The sequence below is a fragment of the Hemibagrus wyckioides genome, linkage group LG08 (genome assembly GCF_019097595.1).
Source record: "Hemibagrus wyckioides isolate EC202008001 linkage group LG08, SWU_Hwy_1.0, whole genome shotgun sequence".
In the NCBI taxonomy this organism is placed as follows: domain Eukaryota; kingdom Metazoa; phylum Chordata; class Actinopteri; order Siluriformes; family Bagridae; genus Hemibagrus; species Hemibagrus wyckioides.
In genome coordinates this window covers 20,665,553-20,680,664 of record NC_080717.1, presented here as the reverse complement: position 1 = coordinate 20,680,664, position 15,112 = coordinate 20,665,553, and the positions used below count along the sequence as shown (strand labels likewise).

Below are 15,112 nucleotides of genomic sequence, written 5' to 3'. Positions count from 1 at the left end.
TTATTATTATTATTATTATTGTTAATATTCATTGTTGCTGTTGTTACTACCACTACTACTACTAATAATAGTAGTAGTAGTAGTAGTTGTTATAATTTATTATTATTATTGTTATTATTAATTATTGATGATACTACTACTTCTACTACTGTACTACGAGTAATAGTAGTAGTTAGTGGTAGTTAGTAGTAGTAGTTAGTAAAAGTAAAAAAACAATTATCATCTCTGTATTGTCGGTGATTACGTTTCCCGAATAAAACGCTTATAATGTGGTCTAAAGTTTATAACCGCATTCTTCTCTAGTAAATATAATAACTAAACAATAGTGTAACGCACTCTTTGACTAGTTTGTAAATACAGTATGCTTGTTGAGAGCGCACGGCTCGACATCCGGGTTATATATCGGTTCACGTGACACGTGTTGTGTCAGAAGTAGGCCACGTGACTCCGGTGTTCCGTGAAGGGCTTCAGATCTCGTCGTTCAAGTCTGTCGCTGTTTCTCTGTACGGTCTGGAGAGATGAAGCACGTCATCCGGTGGTCATGATAAGATATGCATGAGTGTGTGAACTTTACGAGGTAGGTAACTGATTAAACTTTAATGTTTGTGTTGTGTTCGGGTTGTTGTGAGTCCTGAAAGTTACACGTTGCAAACTTTTCATCAATGGCCCATTCATCCAGTGCCGGCGTGGCACTTTCCTAACATACACGTAGTTTCCAAAACTTATTAAAGTCGACGTGTGTTATTATGATCTTTTAAACTTACTTCAACATGAACGCAACTATTTTTGTGACTCCTGGTGTTAGTTACATAATCGTGGCTCGACTGTGAGCGCGTGTGCATTATGATTACAGATTTGGAAAGAGATAAGGTGTTGCATCATTAAGAGTACACTTAACCTTTCCACCTATGAGATATACACCGATCAGGCTTAACATTATGACCACCTGCTTAATTGTGTTGTGGTGGTCACCCCTTTTGCTGCCAGAACACTACAAACTGCGATGCATTTTGTATTCTGACAACTTTCTATCAGAACCAGCAGTAACTTCTTCAGCAATTTGAGCAACAGTAGCTCGTCTGTTGGATCGGATCACACGGGTCAGTCTTCGCTCCCCATGCGAATCAATGAGCCTTGGCGGTCCATGACCCTGTCGCTGGTTCACCACTGTTCCTTCCTTGGACCACTTTTGATAGGTAGTGACCACTGCAGACCGGGAACACCCCACAAGAGCTGCAGTTTTGGAGATGCTCTGATCCAGTCGTCTAGTTATCACAATTTGGTCCTTGTCAAACTCGCTCAAATCCTTACACTTGCCCCTTTTTCCTGCTTCTAACACATCAACTTTGAGGACAAAATGTTCACTTGCTCCCTAATATATCCCACCCACTAACAGGTGCCATGATGAGGAGATCATCAGTGTTATTCACTTCACCTCTCACTGCTCATAATGTTACGTCTGATCGGTGTATTTATGCACTATAACCTACATAGTGTCACTTGGGGATTTGGCTTATTGAAGACTTTTGGCTAGCCTTAGTTTTTGTAATGATCTGACTGATTTCGAAAAAGATACAAGGACCTAAAATGAACGGTTAGGGTTCACCGAAACCACTAAAATGGAGCCTGTGTGTTGGATTGTGTTTACTGAATAAAACAAAATTCCCAAAACAGTTGATGACCTGATTTCAGGCATTAAAAAGAGTCAACCCCAGAGTTTTGGATCTAATTCCATACAGCAGAACGAAGTTCAATGAATTTATTAATAAATCCTTTAGCTCTTTATCTATTTAATCACTTTGTAATTTTCTCATGCCATGACAGATAAATGTCTGATAACAGTCAGTAGTTGTGAGCTGTTACTTCTTTTATATTAGTTAAGATTCCTGTACATCTACAGTTATTTGTAATACAATATCAGATGCAGAAATGTATGCCTAGTCAGCCTAGACCTCTGATATGGTAACCCTGATAACGTCTATCTATTTGTGATGATGTAGAGAAAGTTTAGATCACACACACATGAATTTGCTGTACATCTCTGTTTAAATAAAATGTAGACATGATGCAAAGGGAAATCTTCCATGTAGCCGTGTCCCACATCATTTACACAGAGGGTGGTTTGTTTTCTAAGGGAGTGGAACTGTTGGAATCTGTGAGAACTTTGTGTGAGCTTACTCGAGTGATAGATTTGTGATTAGTGATGATTAGTTCATGATTACTCTCATTATGGACTTGACTGCTTGGTAATTCCTGCATGCAGTGTTATTGTTTGCTTTATTAAGAACAAGAATAGTTGAGTGGTTATGGTTCTGAGTTACTGAACACAAGATCGAGTTTAAATTCCAGCAGTATCACAGTTAGACCCTTAATCAAAACCATCACTGTCTCAGTTTTTCGTCACTGTGATTGGATTCAATTGTGGTCCAGTTTTGAAGATGCACTATATTGCCAAAAGTTTTGGGACATCCCTCCAAATCATTGGATTCAGGGGTTGGGCCTGGCCCCTTAGTTCCAGTGAAAGGAACTCTTAATGCTGGAACTAAGAGGTCAAGCTCAACCCCTGAAAAACAACACCAGTATTCAATGATTTGGAGGGGTGTCCCAGAACCTTTGGCAACACGGTGTATTTTGGGTAAAAGGCATTGCAGAATAAATAAGTAACCATCTTTTACAACTAGAGTGAGAAGTTCAGAATGCATAACATATAGCACTCTCATAAGCAAGGCATCACTTCCTGTAGAACTTCTGCTCAGTGAATGGTTTTAATTTTTCACACCGTTCTGTGTAAACTCTAGAGACTGTGCAAATCTTAAGATAATCAGCAGTTTCTGAAACTGTCATCCGTCTGTCACCAACAACCTGAGAGGTCACTGAGATCCTAGTTTTCCCCCGTTCTAATATTAACCTTAACTGAAGATCTGCTGAAATGAATGAGCAGTGTCCTCATAATAAAGTGGTCAGTGAGTGTTTATTCTCTGGTGTTGGAGTGTTGGTAATTGTACTTAACGCCTTTCAAGTAAGCAATTTTTTGAAGGACTGGTCTCACACGTACACTGTTGCTTTTTATTTGTTAGTCACAGAAACAAAAATCTAGTTTTTAAAGGCTGTTTCAGGCTTTGCAAATTCATTTTACGTCATTTTTTGAGATAAAGCTTGATAGACAATTTGGTGCCATGTAGCAAATATTGACTGTCCTAACCTGCCCTGTTGAAACCCTGGCTCTTGATAAAATTCTTTGCTTCATATTAAAAGGCCATATCACATATCCCATTTCCCACAGGTTGACATGCACTGCAACTTAATTTGTCTTTGTGATATTTAACACAGCACTTTGTGATCACACTAATAAAACCCAACTTTGTATTTTCCTCTAAGGGAGAGCTCACGATGTCGGGTGCCGAGGCAGACCAGGTTGCGGCAGAAGCTGAATCTAACAATGAACTTCAGACTCCACTCATCTTGGAGGAATGTGAGAGAAACGACCAGCCTCTGAGGGTGCTACTGACAAAAAAACTAAAAAAGCAATGTGTCTGCAGCCCTGCTCGAGCAAAAAACCTTCTCCTAGACTCTATACCCATCTTAAAATGGCTGCCAAAATATCAGATCAAAGACTGGATTCTGGGTGACTTGATGTCAGGCCTGATTGTAGGCATCCTGCTGGTTCCCCAGTCCATCGCCTACTCACTGCTGGCAGGCCAGGATCCCATTTATGGACTCTACACGTCGTTCTTTTCCAGCATTATCTACACTCTGCTTGGCACATCCAGGCACATTTCGGTGGGTATCTTCGGGGTGCTGTGCTTGTTAGTGGGCCAGGTGGTGGACAGGGAGCTGGCCTTGGCTGGATATCTCGGCGATCAGTCTGGAAACTTCACCATTCCGGAGAACAGCACGATTCCTCAATGTGACCGGAGCTGCTACGCCATTGTTATAGGGGCCACTGTGACCTTCACTGCAGGAGTGTACCAAGTATGTGGTCTGTTTATATTCATTCTCTTTGAAAAATAATCCAGCTTGGGGAGAGCGGATGGGGGATAGATGTATATCAGATTTACTATTGTTATTTAATTAGGTTCTTCCACCAGATTATCTTGATTGGTAGAAGCAGATTAAGATGTCTGAGAGAACTTCTAAGCTCAGTATGTTGACCGGAAAGGGCAGATTTATCAGGCAGACTTGAACCCAAACAAGAAGATGACCGTTAACTAATGAAAATGGTGCAAAAAGAGATTTTCATTATTTCATTCTCACAATGCAATAATATATGTGCCCATTATAGTTTAATACGGCAACAAGATGATAAATTAAGCCGATTGTCTATTTCTCTGAAAGTCCTCTAGTTAATAGAATTGTGCTTAAATAAAATGTCACTCTAATGCCATTGTGATGTGATGCAGTGTATCTCATTATGTCTCGGTAAGATTTCCCCTTGCCAAATGAAGAATCTTTATGCATAGAAAGAGACAAATAGACTCTAAGCATTAACACTAAGTTCATCCTTTAAACAATGCTCACAAATTAACCACATGGCAGGCACAACTGTACTCACTGAATTATAGTTAATAGTAATTAGTAAATAGTGATAGAATATAATAGCAATAAGAGCATGAGGAAGTGATTCCTGTGCATAGATTGCAAAAGAGCATGATTTTATATGTCATGTCCACATTCTACGTCATGATGGCTATGATTTCGTGTCTAGATGATTTGTTTACCCAGAGTAAACCTGCTCCGGAACAAGTTTGAGTTGACTTGTTATCTTTGGAACTAGTTCAACAACTTCAACCTTAAGAAAAATGATCATGAAATTCAATGATCTTGTCAAATCGTCAGCAATCCAGGACCAAGAGGATAGACATCGGAAGAACGTGCCGCTGGAGTTAATATTCAATATACAGTAACGCAAAACTATAAATATACAGCAAACTACAAACAGTTTAGTTTACAGTAAACACTAAATAAATACAGATAAGTGTGTAATAGTCAGTAGACAGCAAACTATATAATGTATAGTAAACACTAGACTATTGTAACACTAAATACTAAATTGTACACATCAAACACTGTATAGAGAAGTATTCTTGATAAGCTGTTTGAATCACCCTGAGTCACATTATTATGTAAAGTGTATGCAAAGTGACTTGTTAATTATAGCTGAATTTTATCTCTAAAATGAGTGAGTGGGTAGAGCTGGTAGAGTAAGGTTAAATTACATGGAATTATGTTGAATGGCCATCAGACAGAATTTTGTCAGTGTTAATGGAATAAATCTAGTTCATGAATCTAGACTTGACCTGGATGGTCCAGAATATTCCGGATGAGGGGAGTGTGAACGGTCAGGGCAAACCGTGATGAGAGGAATCCCATAAGGATGTGTTATGAACTATGTTTATGGCTTATGTGTTACGGTTTAATTCATGGCCAGGCAGCTAGAAGTCACAACTGAGTTTCACCGTGGACAGTCTGTTCAGCAAACACTAAAACATTTGTGTTGAGAGAGAGGGAGAGCGAGAGAGCAAGAGAGAGAGAGAGCGAGAGAGAGAGAGTTGTTGGCGAGGAGAGAGTCTCTGTATGTAGAAACCAGTGATTGCTGGTTGATGAAATCAATATTGTGAAAGCGGTGGACAAATCATTCATTCATTAGCTAGACCACCAGGCATGTGAAAGCTCAATGGCCCAGAAGTCCAATTAACTCGATCGTTATTTAAAGCAGTAATTAAGTCAAATGTATGGCAAGCTATGGAAAATAAGCAATTACTTGAATCCATGTGAGAGGTGACTTTATGAAGATACAGTCTTATCCTCTCCTTATAAATCCTCTGGTGATGAAGCATAATCCTGTTTGAATGCATAGCAGAAAGGGTTTGCTTTGGCTAATATTTCTATGATCTGTAGTGTTCTATCACTGCATATAAAGACATTATTGAGTCTGAGGCATGAGGTGACTGCATGACTATAGTCATATACAGTAGCTTATAGCACTGTACACCGATCAGACGTAACATTATGGCCACTGACAGGTGAAGTGAAAAACACTGATTATCTCCTCATCATGGCACCTGTTAGTGGGTGGGATATATTAGGCAGCAAGTAAACATTTGGTCCTCAAGGTTGATGTGTTGGAAGCAGGAAAAATGGACAAGCGTAAGGATTTGAGCGAGTTTGACAAGGGACAAATTGTGATGGCTAGATGACTGGATCAGAGCATCTCCAAAACTGCAGCTCTTGTGGGGTGTTCCCGGTCTGCAGTGGTCAGTATCTATCAAAAGTATCCTGTAAGAATCCTGTAACCCTAACTTATAGGACTTAAAGGATCTGGTACTAACATCTTGGTGCCAGATACCATAGCACACCTTCAGGGATCTAGTGTCCCTGTCTAGAGTCCATGCCTCAACGGATCAAGGCTGTTTTGGCAGAAAAAGGGGGACCAATACAACATTAGGCATATTTTGCTCATTTTTGTCAGTTTTCACATCCGTTCATATTCCTGTTTATTGAATATTTGTCAATAATCCATTCAAGATAATTAAAATGCTCTGTATAAATAATCAGGCAGCAGTCGGTCTATGTCTTTGCTTCATATGCTTATTTCAGCCGGCCGTGGGATTTGGAAATGAGGTACTTTGCACCATTGAGAAATATATGAGCCAAATGATGCATGTTAGGTTTTAAACAAACAAGTCAAATATTTTTTGTAGTTTTTCTTTCTCTGACTGTTGGATGAGGAGCAAAAAGTGACCATTTTATCAGCAGCCTGCTGAAAGTTTGTCCTCCAGGCAAATGTAAATATACTCCCAGATACGTCATGTTTGGCATGTTTGATTTATTCATCCATGTGTGCTGATTACGAAATCTAGTTTTGTGTCACCCTTTAAAGTCAAAGAACACATTTTGAATATAATTTGCTTAACAGAAGAAATTTTTATTATTCTCATTTTGGTTAAAAACAATTGAGAAGAATTGAGCCAAAACTGTATCTATATTTCAACACACAATCCTAATGCTGAGCATGTCCTTCTCTTTCAGGTACTAATGGGTCTCCTCCAGGTTGGCTTTGTCTCTGTCTTCCTTTCTGACTCTCTCCTAAGTGGTTTTGCCACTGGTGCCTCTCTAACCATCCTCACCTCACAGCTGAAGTACCTACTGGGCCTGAAGCTGCCTCGTGCTCAAGGTTGGGGCTCACTTATCAAAACCTGGATCAAGCTCTTTCAGAACCTGGGCCAAACCAACATTTGTGACCTCATCACCAGCATCCTCTGTCTTCTCGTTCTTGTCCCTGCCAAAGAGCTGAACGACCGTTTTAAATCCAAACTCAAAGCACCGATTCCCTTTGAGCTGTTTGTGGTCATCATCGCCACACTGGCTTCCCACTTCGGTCATTTCCAGGAGAAGTATGGATCTGAGGTATCTGGGGCTATTCCCACAGGCTTCATGCCTCCACAGCTCCCAGCCTGGGATCTCATACCCAACATAGCACTCGATGCCTTCTCAATAGCCATTGTGGGCTTCGCCATCACAGTGTCTCTGTCCGAAATGTTTGCTCAGAAGCACGGCTACGTGGTGGATCCCAATCAGGAGATGTACGCCATCGGATTCTGTAATATCTTTCCATCGTTCTTTCGCTGCTTCGCTACCAGTGCCGCCCTGACCAAGACTCTGGTGAAGGAGTCCACTGGCTGCCAGACTCAGCTCTCAAGCCTGGTCACTGCTCTGGTGCTACTGCTGGTGCTGCTTGTCATTGCGCCTCTCTTCTACTCGCTACAGAAGTAAGTGTATACTGTATTGCAGTGTATCTCTGAATACTTTTCAGAAGAAAAGTATATGCATTAAAGTGACAGAGTGAGATGGAGTGAAGTGCAGGATGTCTTTCATCTACACACACCATCCACTCAAACACATTCTGCATGTGCATACAGAGGAGATATGAATATAACACACAAAATCAACAGAACAGTCCACAGAAAGTTCCTTAAGTATGAATAGCACAGGTAAGTGTTAGGGATGGAACGATACACAAAATGATCCGCTGACTCTATTTTGATAAAGCAAAAATAAACATTGCCTGAATATGTGCCTTAGTTTGACTAAATTATATTATTTAAAACATTCAACGTTATTAGAATACGATAAACAAAACTTAATAATGACCCATTGTCAGTGTTAACAAAGTTAAACATGCTGAGGTCAGCTTTCACTGGTGTAACTCTCAACGGGCTTTTCCTAGTCTTCTGTGCTCTCAGTCACTCAGCTCTCTATAGCCCTAGGCATGTTCTCCATTTCCCGTTATTCTTATTATTATGAAATTTCCAGTCGCCATGGTGGGGTTTTTTTCCTTTTCAGATTGAATCCAAGAGGAAAGGTCTAAACGAAGCAGAGTTTTGTGTGTGTGTGTGTGTTGATTAGTTAGTGTTTCTCATGTGGTTTCAGAGATAAACACATATGTGCGTGGTATATTTTATTATATTAATATTTGTAACACTAGCTGTTAAACGTTGTCATTTACTGGGAAGCTAAAGCCTTATACTAGACCTTAAATATTTGTTGGAATCCTCTAGCTCCCGCTTGTTTAAAGTGTAAAAAGCTGCATGGTTATTAGCATGTTTTTTTTTTTTTGTTTGTTTTGTTTTAAACCACAGTCTCTCCATGAATCAAGATATAGAGGATGCTCTTATGGTTTTATTGTCACATCATGTCCATCTCCTTTATTGTTTCCAGATGTGTGTTAGCCGTTATCATTGTGGTGAACCTGCGTGGCGCCTTGCGGAAATTCCAAGATGTTCCACGAATGTGGCGTGTGAACCGCATAGACGCTGCCATTTGGTTGGTCACCATGGCCACATCAGCACTGGTTAACACTGAACTGGGCCTGCTGGTAGGCGTCCTAGTGTCTGCGTTCTGTGTGCTAGGCCGCACCCAATGTGTCAGTGTGCTCGAGCTGGGCCAGGCAGGACATCGTGAACTCTTCAAGGATCTGGAATCATACAAAAACCTCCACAAGCAGCCCGGAGTAGCTGTGTTTCGCTACGAAGCTCCCATCTACTACGCCAACCGGACTCTGTTTAAGAAGTCTCTGTATCGCAGCGTAGGTCTAGACCCACAGAAAGAAAAAGCCAGGCGCAAGAAACTGGAGAAGCAGGTGAAGAGGAAGGAAGACTCTGAAGTGCCTTCCAATGTTTTCCTCCCTTCTTTTCACACACTGGTCCTAGACTGCAGCGCCGTGTTATTTCTGGATACAGCAGGAGTTAACGCTCTGAAGGAGGTGTGTAAGGATTACAAGGAGCTTGCCGTGCGCTTGTTATTAGCCCAGTGCAGCACGTCAGTGATCGATTCTCTGCGCAGAGGTGGTTATTACGACCTCAAGAGCGCACCGATCATTTTTCACACTCTCAGCGATGCCGTCCGTTACGCTCAAAGCAGTCAGTCACAGAACGGTGAATGTGAGACTGGTTGCTAATGAAATCCTACACGTTTACTACACTGTCTAACCTTATGTGCCTTTACTGGAATATTTAAAACAGATTATTTTTATATCGTCTCTCGAATCCACGACGTTAAATGATAGAAGGTATTTAGCTGGATTCGTATTCAGTGCTTGTTTGTTATATTTAAAGAATTCTGAATGTTTACCGAAGAGTTATTGGCATTACAATGATGTGTTGGCGCTGTTACTGTTACTGATTTGTTTTGTATTGTCTGGGTTTAAGACAATCAGAGAGTTCAACCTTGTACAAAACAATGTGTCTACAGAGGTTTAGCCTTCCATTTTGCTGGACAAAAATGAAGAGAAGATGTTGCAGGTCTCAAAAAGAAGATTTTTATCTATATATGTACGCAAAGCTATTGATTACATTTTCTTCATATTAGTCTTATCAGATTGTATAACCAAACCAAGCTGATTCATTGTATTTAGCAATTTTTAATGACTTGAACTTGATCTTTTTTTTTTTTTTTTTAAAAAAGATGTTCTTTATATCTCTACTATTTCTTTTGTTTGAGTATGTCTGACAGCGACCAAGTACCAGTCTATTGTGTGTAAGACTTAAGCAGGTTGTGTGCCTTGAGCACACAGTAATGAGTTAGCAACACAAACAGGCTGTAGTTTAGTATAATTAGCTCTTTTTTTCCCATATGCCAAAACCAAAAAATGTGTACTGAGCCTCTCCTTCAGCAGAAGATCAATCCTTATTAATCTGATTATGTTACATTCAGGGTAAGTACTACGTAGCTGCAATCTACAATCAGGATGAAGTCAGTAGTTGTAGCTTTATGTATTCTGTATATTTATACTATATATATACACTATATTATTTATCCATTACTTTAGATTTATAGAGGGATCTTCTGTTCATTAATTCTTTGTTTAATTCTCATGTTTAACACTATATAAAGTATTGTTTAATGTTTGTGGCCAACACAAGTGTTCACGACATAAAATGTTTTCTGTTAATTGTTACAATCTTTATTTTACACAAAATAAACTCTGTTTTCAGGATACTTGTCCCCTGATTTTTTTTTTTTTTAATTGTTCTATGTTAGCAAAGGATAACTTTCTCTACGCAGTACTGGATGTCGCTGAAATAGCTGTCATGGAATATTTACGTGGATCAAGTGAGATTTGCCTCCTGTGCCTATTCTATATCCCCGTGTCTCCCCCTCAGTGCAGAAAACCTGGATTTTCTGTATGAGCAGGAAGCTTGTGCCAAAACATTTACATTTCTGGCATTTGGCAGATGCTCTTATCCAGAGCGATGTACAAAAACACTGGTTCAGTAGGTCATAGACTTAGACCTAAAAAACTGAGTTGTTTTTTTTTTTTTTGTTTGTTTCAATACACAAAACAGTAAACAAAATAAGACCCACAAGCAAATATTACAGAGACCACCTCTTACCCTAACTTCATGAAATACACTATATTGGCAAAAGTTTTGGGACATCTGCCTTTACATGCACATGAATGTAATATGGAGTTGGCCCACCCTTTGCAGCTATAACAGCTTCAACTCTTCTGGGAAGGTTTTCCACAAGGTTTAGGAGTGTGTTTATGGGAATTTTTGACCATTCCTCTAGACGCGCATTTGTGAGGTCAGGCACTGATGTTGGACGAGAAGGCCTGGCTCTCAGTGTCTGCTCTAATTCATCCCAAAGGTGTTCTATCAGGTTGAGGTCAGGACTCTGTGCAGGCCAGTCAAGTTCCTTCACACCAAACTCACTCATCCATGTCTTTATGGACCTTGCTTTGTGCACTGGTGGTCAGTCATGTTGGAACAGGAAGGGGTCATCCCCAAACTGTTCCCACAAAGTTGGGAGCATGAAAATTGTCCAAAATGCCTTGGTATGAAGCTGAAGCATTAAGAGTTCCTTTAACTGAAACTAAGGGGCCGAGCCCAACCCCTGAAAAACAACACCTGAATTCAATAATTTGGAGGGGTGTCCCAAAACTTTTGGCAATATATTGTATAAATATAAAACACGAATCCAACAGAACAATCCACGGAAATTTCTGTGAGTATGAATACACAAAATTCCAACTCAAAATGATCCACTGACTCTATTTTGATAAAGCAAAAATAAACATTGCCTGAATATGTGCCTTAGTTTGGCTAAATTCTATTAATTAAAACATTCAACATTATTAGAATACAATAAAAGAAACTTAATAATGACCTGTTGTGATCCATTTGTACATACTACATACTACATTTGGCAATATAGTGTATGTCTTCATGTGGGATAAACAAAATACTTAGCAATTAGCTTTAAAGTTTTAAAGTTTAGATAATATTTCAAAATTATACGGTTACTAGTGGACGTATCCAGCTAAAATATTTACTTAAGTAAAAGAAAGTGCTATTATATTTGTCTCATAAAAACATGACATGACTTTAATTTCCTCTCTGCAAGTTTGCTGGTCATGTCTATGACTAACGCTACAAATGAATCAAGTAAAATGTCATGTTAATGATGTATATTTAGCATTAGCTAGAATTTGTCTAAACAATTGCATTGTGTACTGGATTTGAAGTTTTTGTATCCTGCGGCTGGCAAAGAAAATCAGTAAATATAGCTATTTAATGTTAGCAAACTTTCCACAACATTACCTCAGCATACTAAATGTAGTTCATACTTTTTAATGAAGTCTTATGCTTACTACAGTGTATTGAAACATTTTCCTGACGTCCAAATAATATTCAAGTTGTGTAAATATGCTGAAATCTTTCCAATCCAATTATTGAGAGAGAGAGAGAGATTGAATAGTTATTAAACTGTAAATTGTACTCCAGACAGTTTACAGACAATGATAATAAAGGCTTTCTATTTCTATTTCTATTTCTAAAGCTCAGTGCCTTAATGTGCATCACCCTAATCCGACCACCAGACGGCAGCATTGTACAATTAGAAAAACGTTTCTCGCATTGCAACCACATGTTTTCTCACTAACTGAACTAATGATACTTGTGGTAATTTTTTTGTATGAGAATTGTCAAAACATCCAGCTGTTTTATGATCTTGTTGACAGGTAATTCCGTTTAGAAACCCTGACGGAAAAAGTGTCTGTCATCTTGACGTTTGGCTGAAGTTGAGCTGCCACATTTGCTGGGCTTCATAATGCCATTAAATTGTCAGACCAGATTGTCTCCTGTCAAGGAACAGACAAATGTATTCTGCCTCATTTGCAAGGCTGAGACACTGGATGTGTCCAAAGAGTTCACTGTCTCGATGACATTAGCAGGAGTTTGCTGATGTAAGCATTCTTTCAGACCTTGAATTGGGTATGCAAATAAGGCATTCAGTTTTTCTTTCAGGGTATCAGGGTCGTGCAGAAGAACGCTCCCGGTTTAACCTGTATAACTCGGTCTATAGCCAGTCAGGGATTAAAGTACTGAATGCGTTAGCACTTCTTCTTTTGTAACTTTGTGACCAAGCTTCCTACCAGTCAAAGCTGAAAGCACTTGAAAACACTTGCAGTGATTGACAGATACTTTCATGTTACATGTGTGTTACTCCTAGATAATTTCAGATTTTTAGTGTACCTAAATCAGGGGTTCTTAAACTCTTTTTTTTGCACTCAAGGACCCCTTTAGCTCCAAAATAACCTATTTACTTCACTACAGATTTATTTTACAGTAACACATAATATAACTATTTTAATTTATTAATATTATTAAAATGTGCATAGTAACATCTTAGCATTTTATTGAAACATGCTTATTATTATTATCTATCTATCTATCTATCTATCTATCTATCTATCTATCTATCTATCTATCTATCTATCTATCTATCTATCTGTCTATCTGTCTGTCTGTCTGTCCCCCATATTAAACACAATAAACATGAACACAGCCTGACTGCAGAGTCAGAAAAAGGCAATTTGCCAGAGTCCTCATCAACCCCCCTTGTTGACTGTAGCTTTTTAATTGTAATTGTATAATTTTATAATTAACTATATAATGGCATAGCTAATGGCCGGTCATCAGTTAGCATCCATAAAAACCCACTCTCCTTTTGTGAGTGAGAGCACTCATGAGTCTATTCTCTTCTGTAGCACAATTCATTCTTATATAAACTTCTCATTGCTTCCAATCAATGTTCCGAAAAGCAGAGGAGACAAGATCCCGTCCATTTTCTGAGTGGCTCTAAGGCACAGTGTGCGTCTGGCCTGAAAATAATATGTTGTCTTGCTGTTCCGTGAACATTGGCTTTGCTTTGCATTCAGGTCAGGTGGTTGCATGTTTAGTGCCGTGCTTTAGCTTTGTTTTGGAGGTTGTGCTGCAGAAGCAGGCTGTGGAGATAAGGGCAAGTTGCTGGCATCTCAATTTGTCTTCTGCCACCGCTGCACCTGCATAATCGACAGTGTGCCATTGAATTACATCTCAGCAAAGAAATAAATAGATTCTCCGGTAAAAGGCAAATGTAACATTTGACAAAGGTTTTCACTCAGGTTTTTCACTTTTTTTTTTCCTGGCCAACATCTGAAATAATTTCAGCTGCTTAAAACCATTTTATTTATGCACCTGCAGTAAAGTTTTCTTATCACTAATTAGCTTTATCTTACTTTTCCTCCACCATCTTCTAGTTACAGCATAATTCCAGATGGCTTCCTTATTCAACTTGGATGCACCCTACAAGTGCCCTAAAGGTACATGCAGAATATAACATAATGGAACTCAGAGCCCTACCTAGTGCCCTAGAGTGGGTAGTAGAGCTGGAAACTACTTGCTCCCTGTGCCAGACTCATCTCTAAAATAAAAAAAAATAAAAAACAAAACATTGTGAAATAGGATAAAACCAGAGCAGCTATATGTGGACGAAACAGACGTAGTTGATGTACATCATACACTGAACTGAAGTAAATGTGACTCAAGAGGCAGGATTTCACCAAGCAGTTGTTGTGCTTACAGTTTGCATATAGAAATACTCATGTAGGCTCACGTCTTACTGTAGCTATGAATATTATCACATTTCTACCATTCAGCTCATTGGCTAGCACCAGCTGGTTTGCCTGCATAATGCCATACTTAGTCATAAATGGGCCAACCTTGGCTCCTACATTACTGGATTTGTTAGAGCAATAAAACCAATCCAAGCCTACCAGAGTACCGTGTCCTTTATGATACTCCAGTTGCTTAGCTCACTTTGGATAAAAGCAAACGATCAAACTACACCAACCAGGCATAACATTATGACCACCTGCCTCATATTGTGTTGGTCCCCCTTTTGCTGCCAAAACAGCCCTGACCCGTCATGCACTGTGTTTTCTGACACCTTTCTATCAGAACCAGCATTAACTTCTTCAGCAATTTAATCAACAGTAGCTCGTCTGTTGGATCGGATCACACGGGCCAGATTTCGCTCCCCACGTGCATCAATGAGTCTTGGCAGCCCATGATCCTGTTACTGGATACTACTGTTCCTTCTTTGGAACACTTTTGATAGATACTGACCACTGCAGACCGGGAACACCCCACAAGAGCTGCAGTTTTGGAGATGCTCTGATCCAGTCGTCTAGCCATCACAATTTGGCCCTTCGTCAAACTCGCTCAAATCCTTACACTTGCCCCTTTTTCCTGCTTCCAACACATCAACTTTGAGGACAAAATGTTCACTT

At 39.5% G+C, this 15,112-nt stretch overlaps 1 protein-coding gene across 1 annotated transcript; it reads left to right on the top strand.

Moving 5' to 3' along the window:
* Nucleotides 1-431: 431 nt before the first annotated feature.
* On the top strand, nucleotides 432-9,954 carry slc26a2 (solute carrier family 26 member 2). The gene is made up of 4 exons (XM_058397740.1): nucleotides 432-577; nucleotides 3,379-3,972; nucleotides 7,030-7,769; nucleotides 8,719-9,954. Exons 2-4 carry the CDS (start codon nucleotides 3,391-3,393, stop codon nucleotides 9,455-9,457), a joined length of 2,061 nt encoding a protein of 686 aa, XP_058253723.1. The 5' UTR covers nucleotides 432-577; nucleotides 3,379-3,390; the 3' UTR covers nucleotides 9,458-9,954.
* The last annotated feature ends 5,158 nt before the right edge of the window (nucleotides 9,955-15,112 follow it).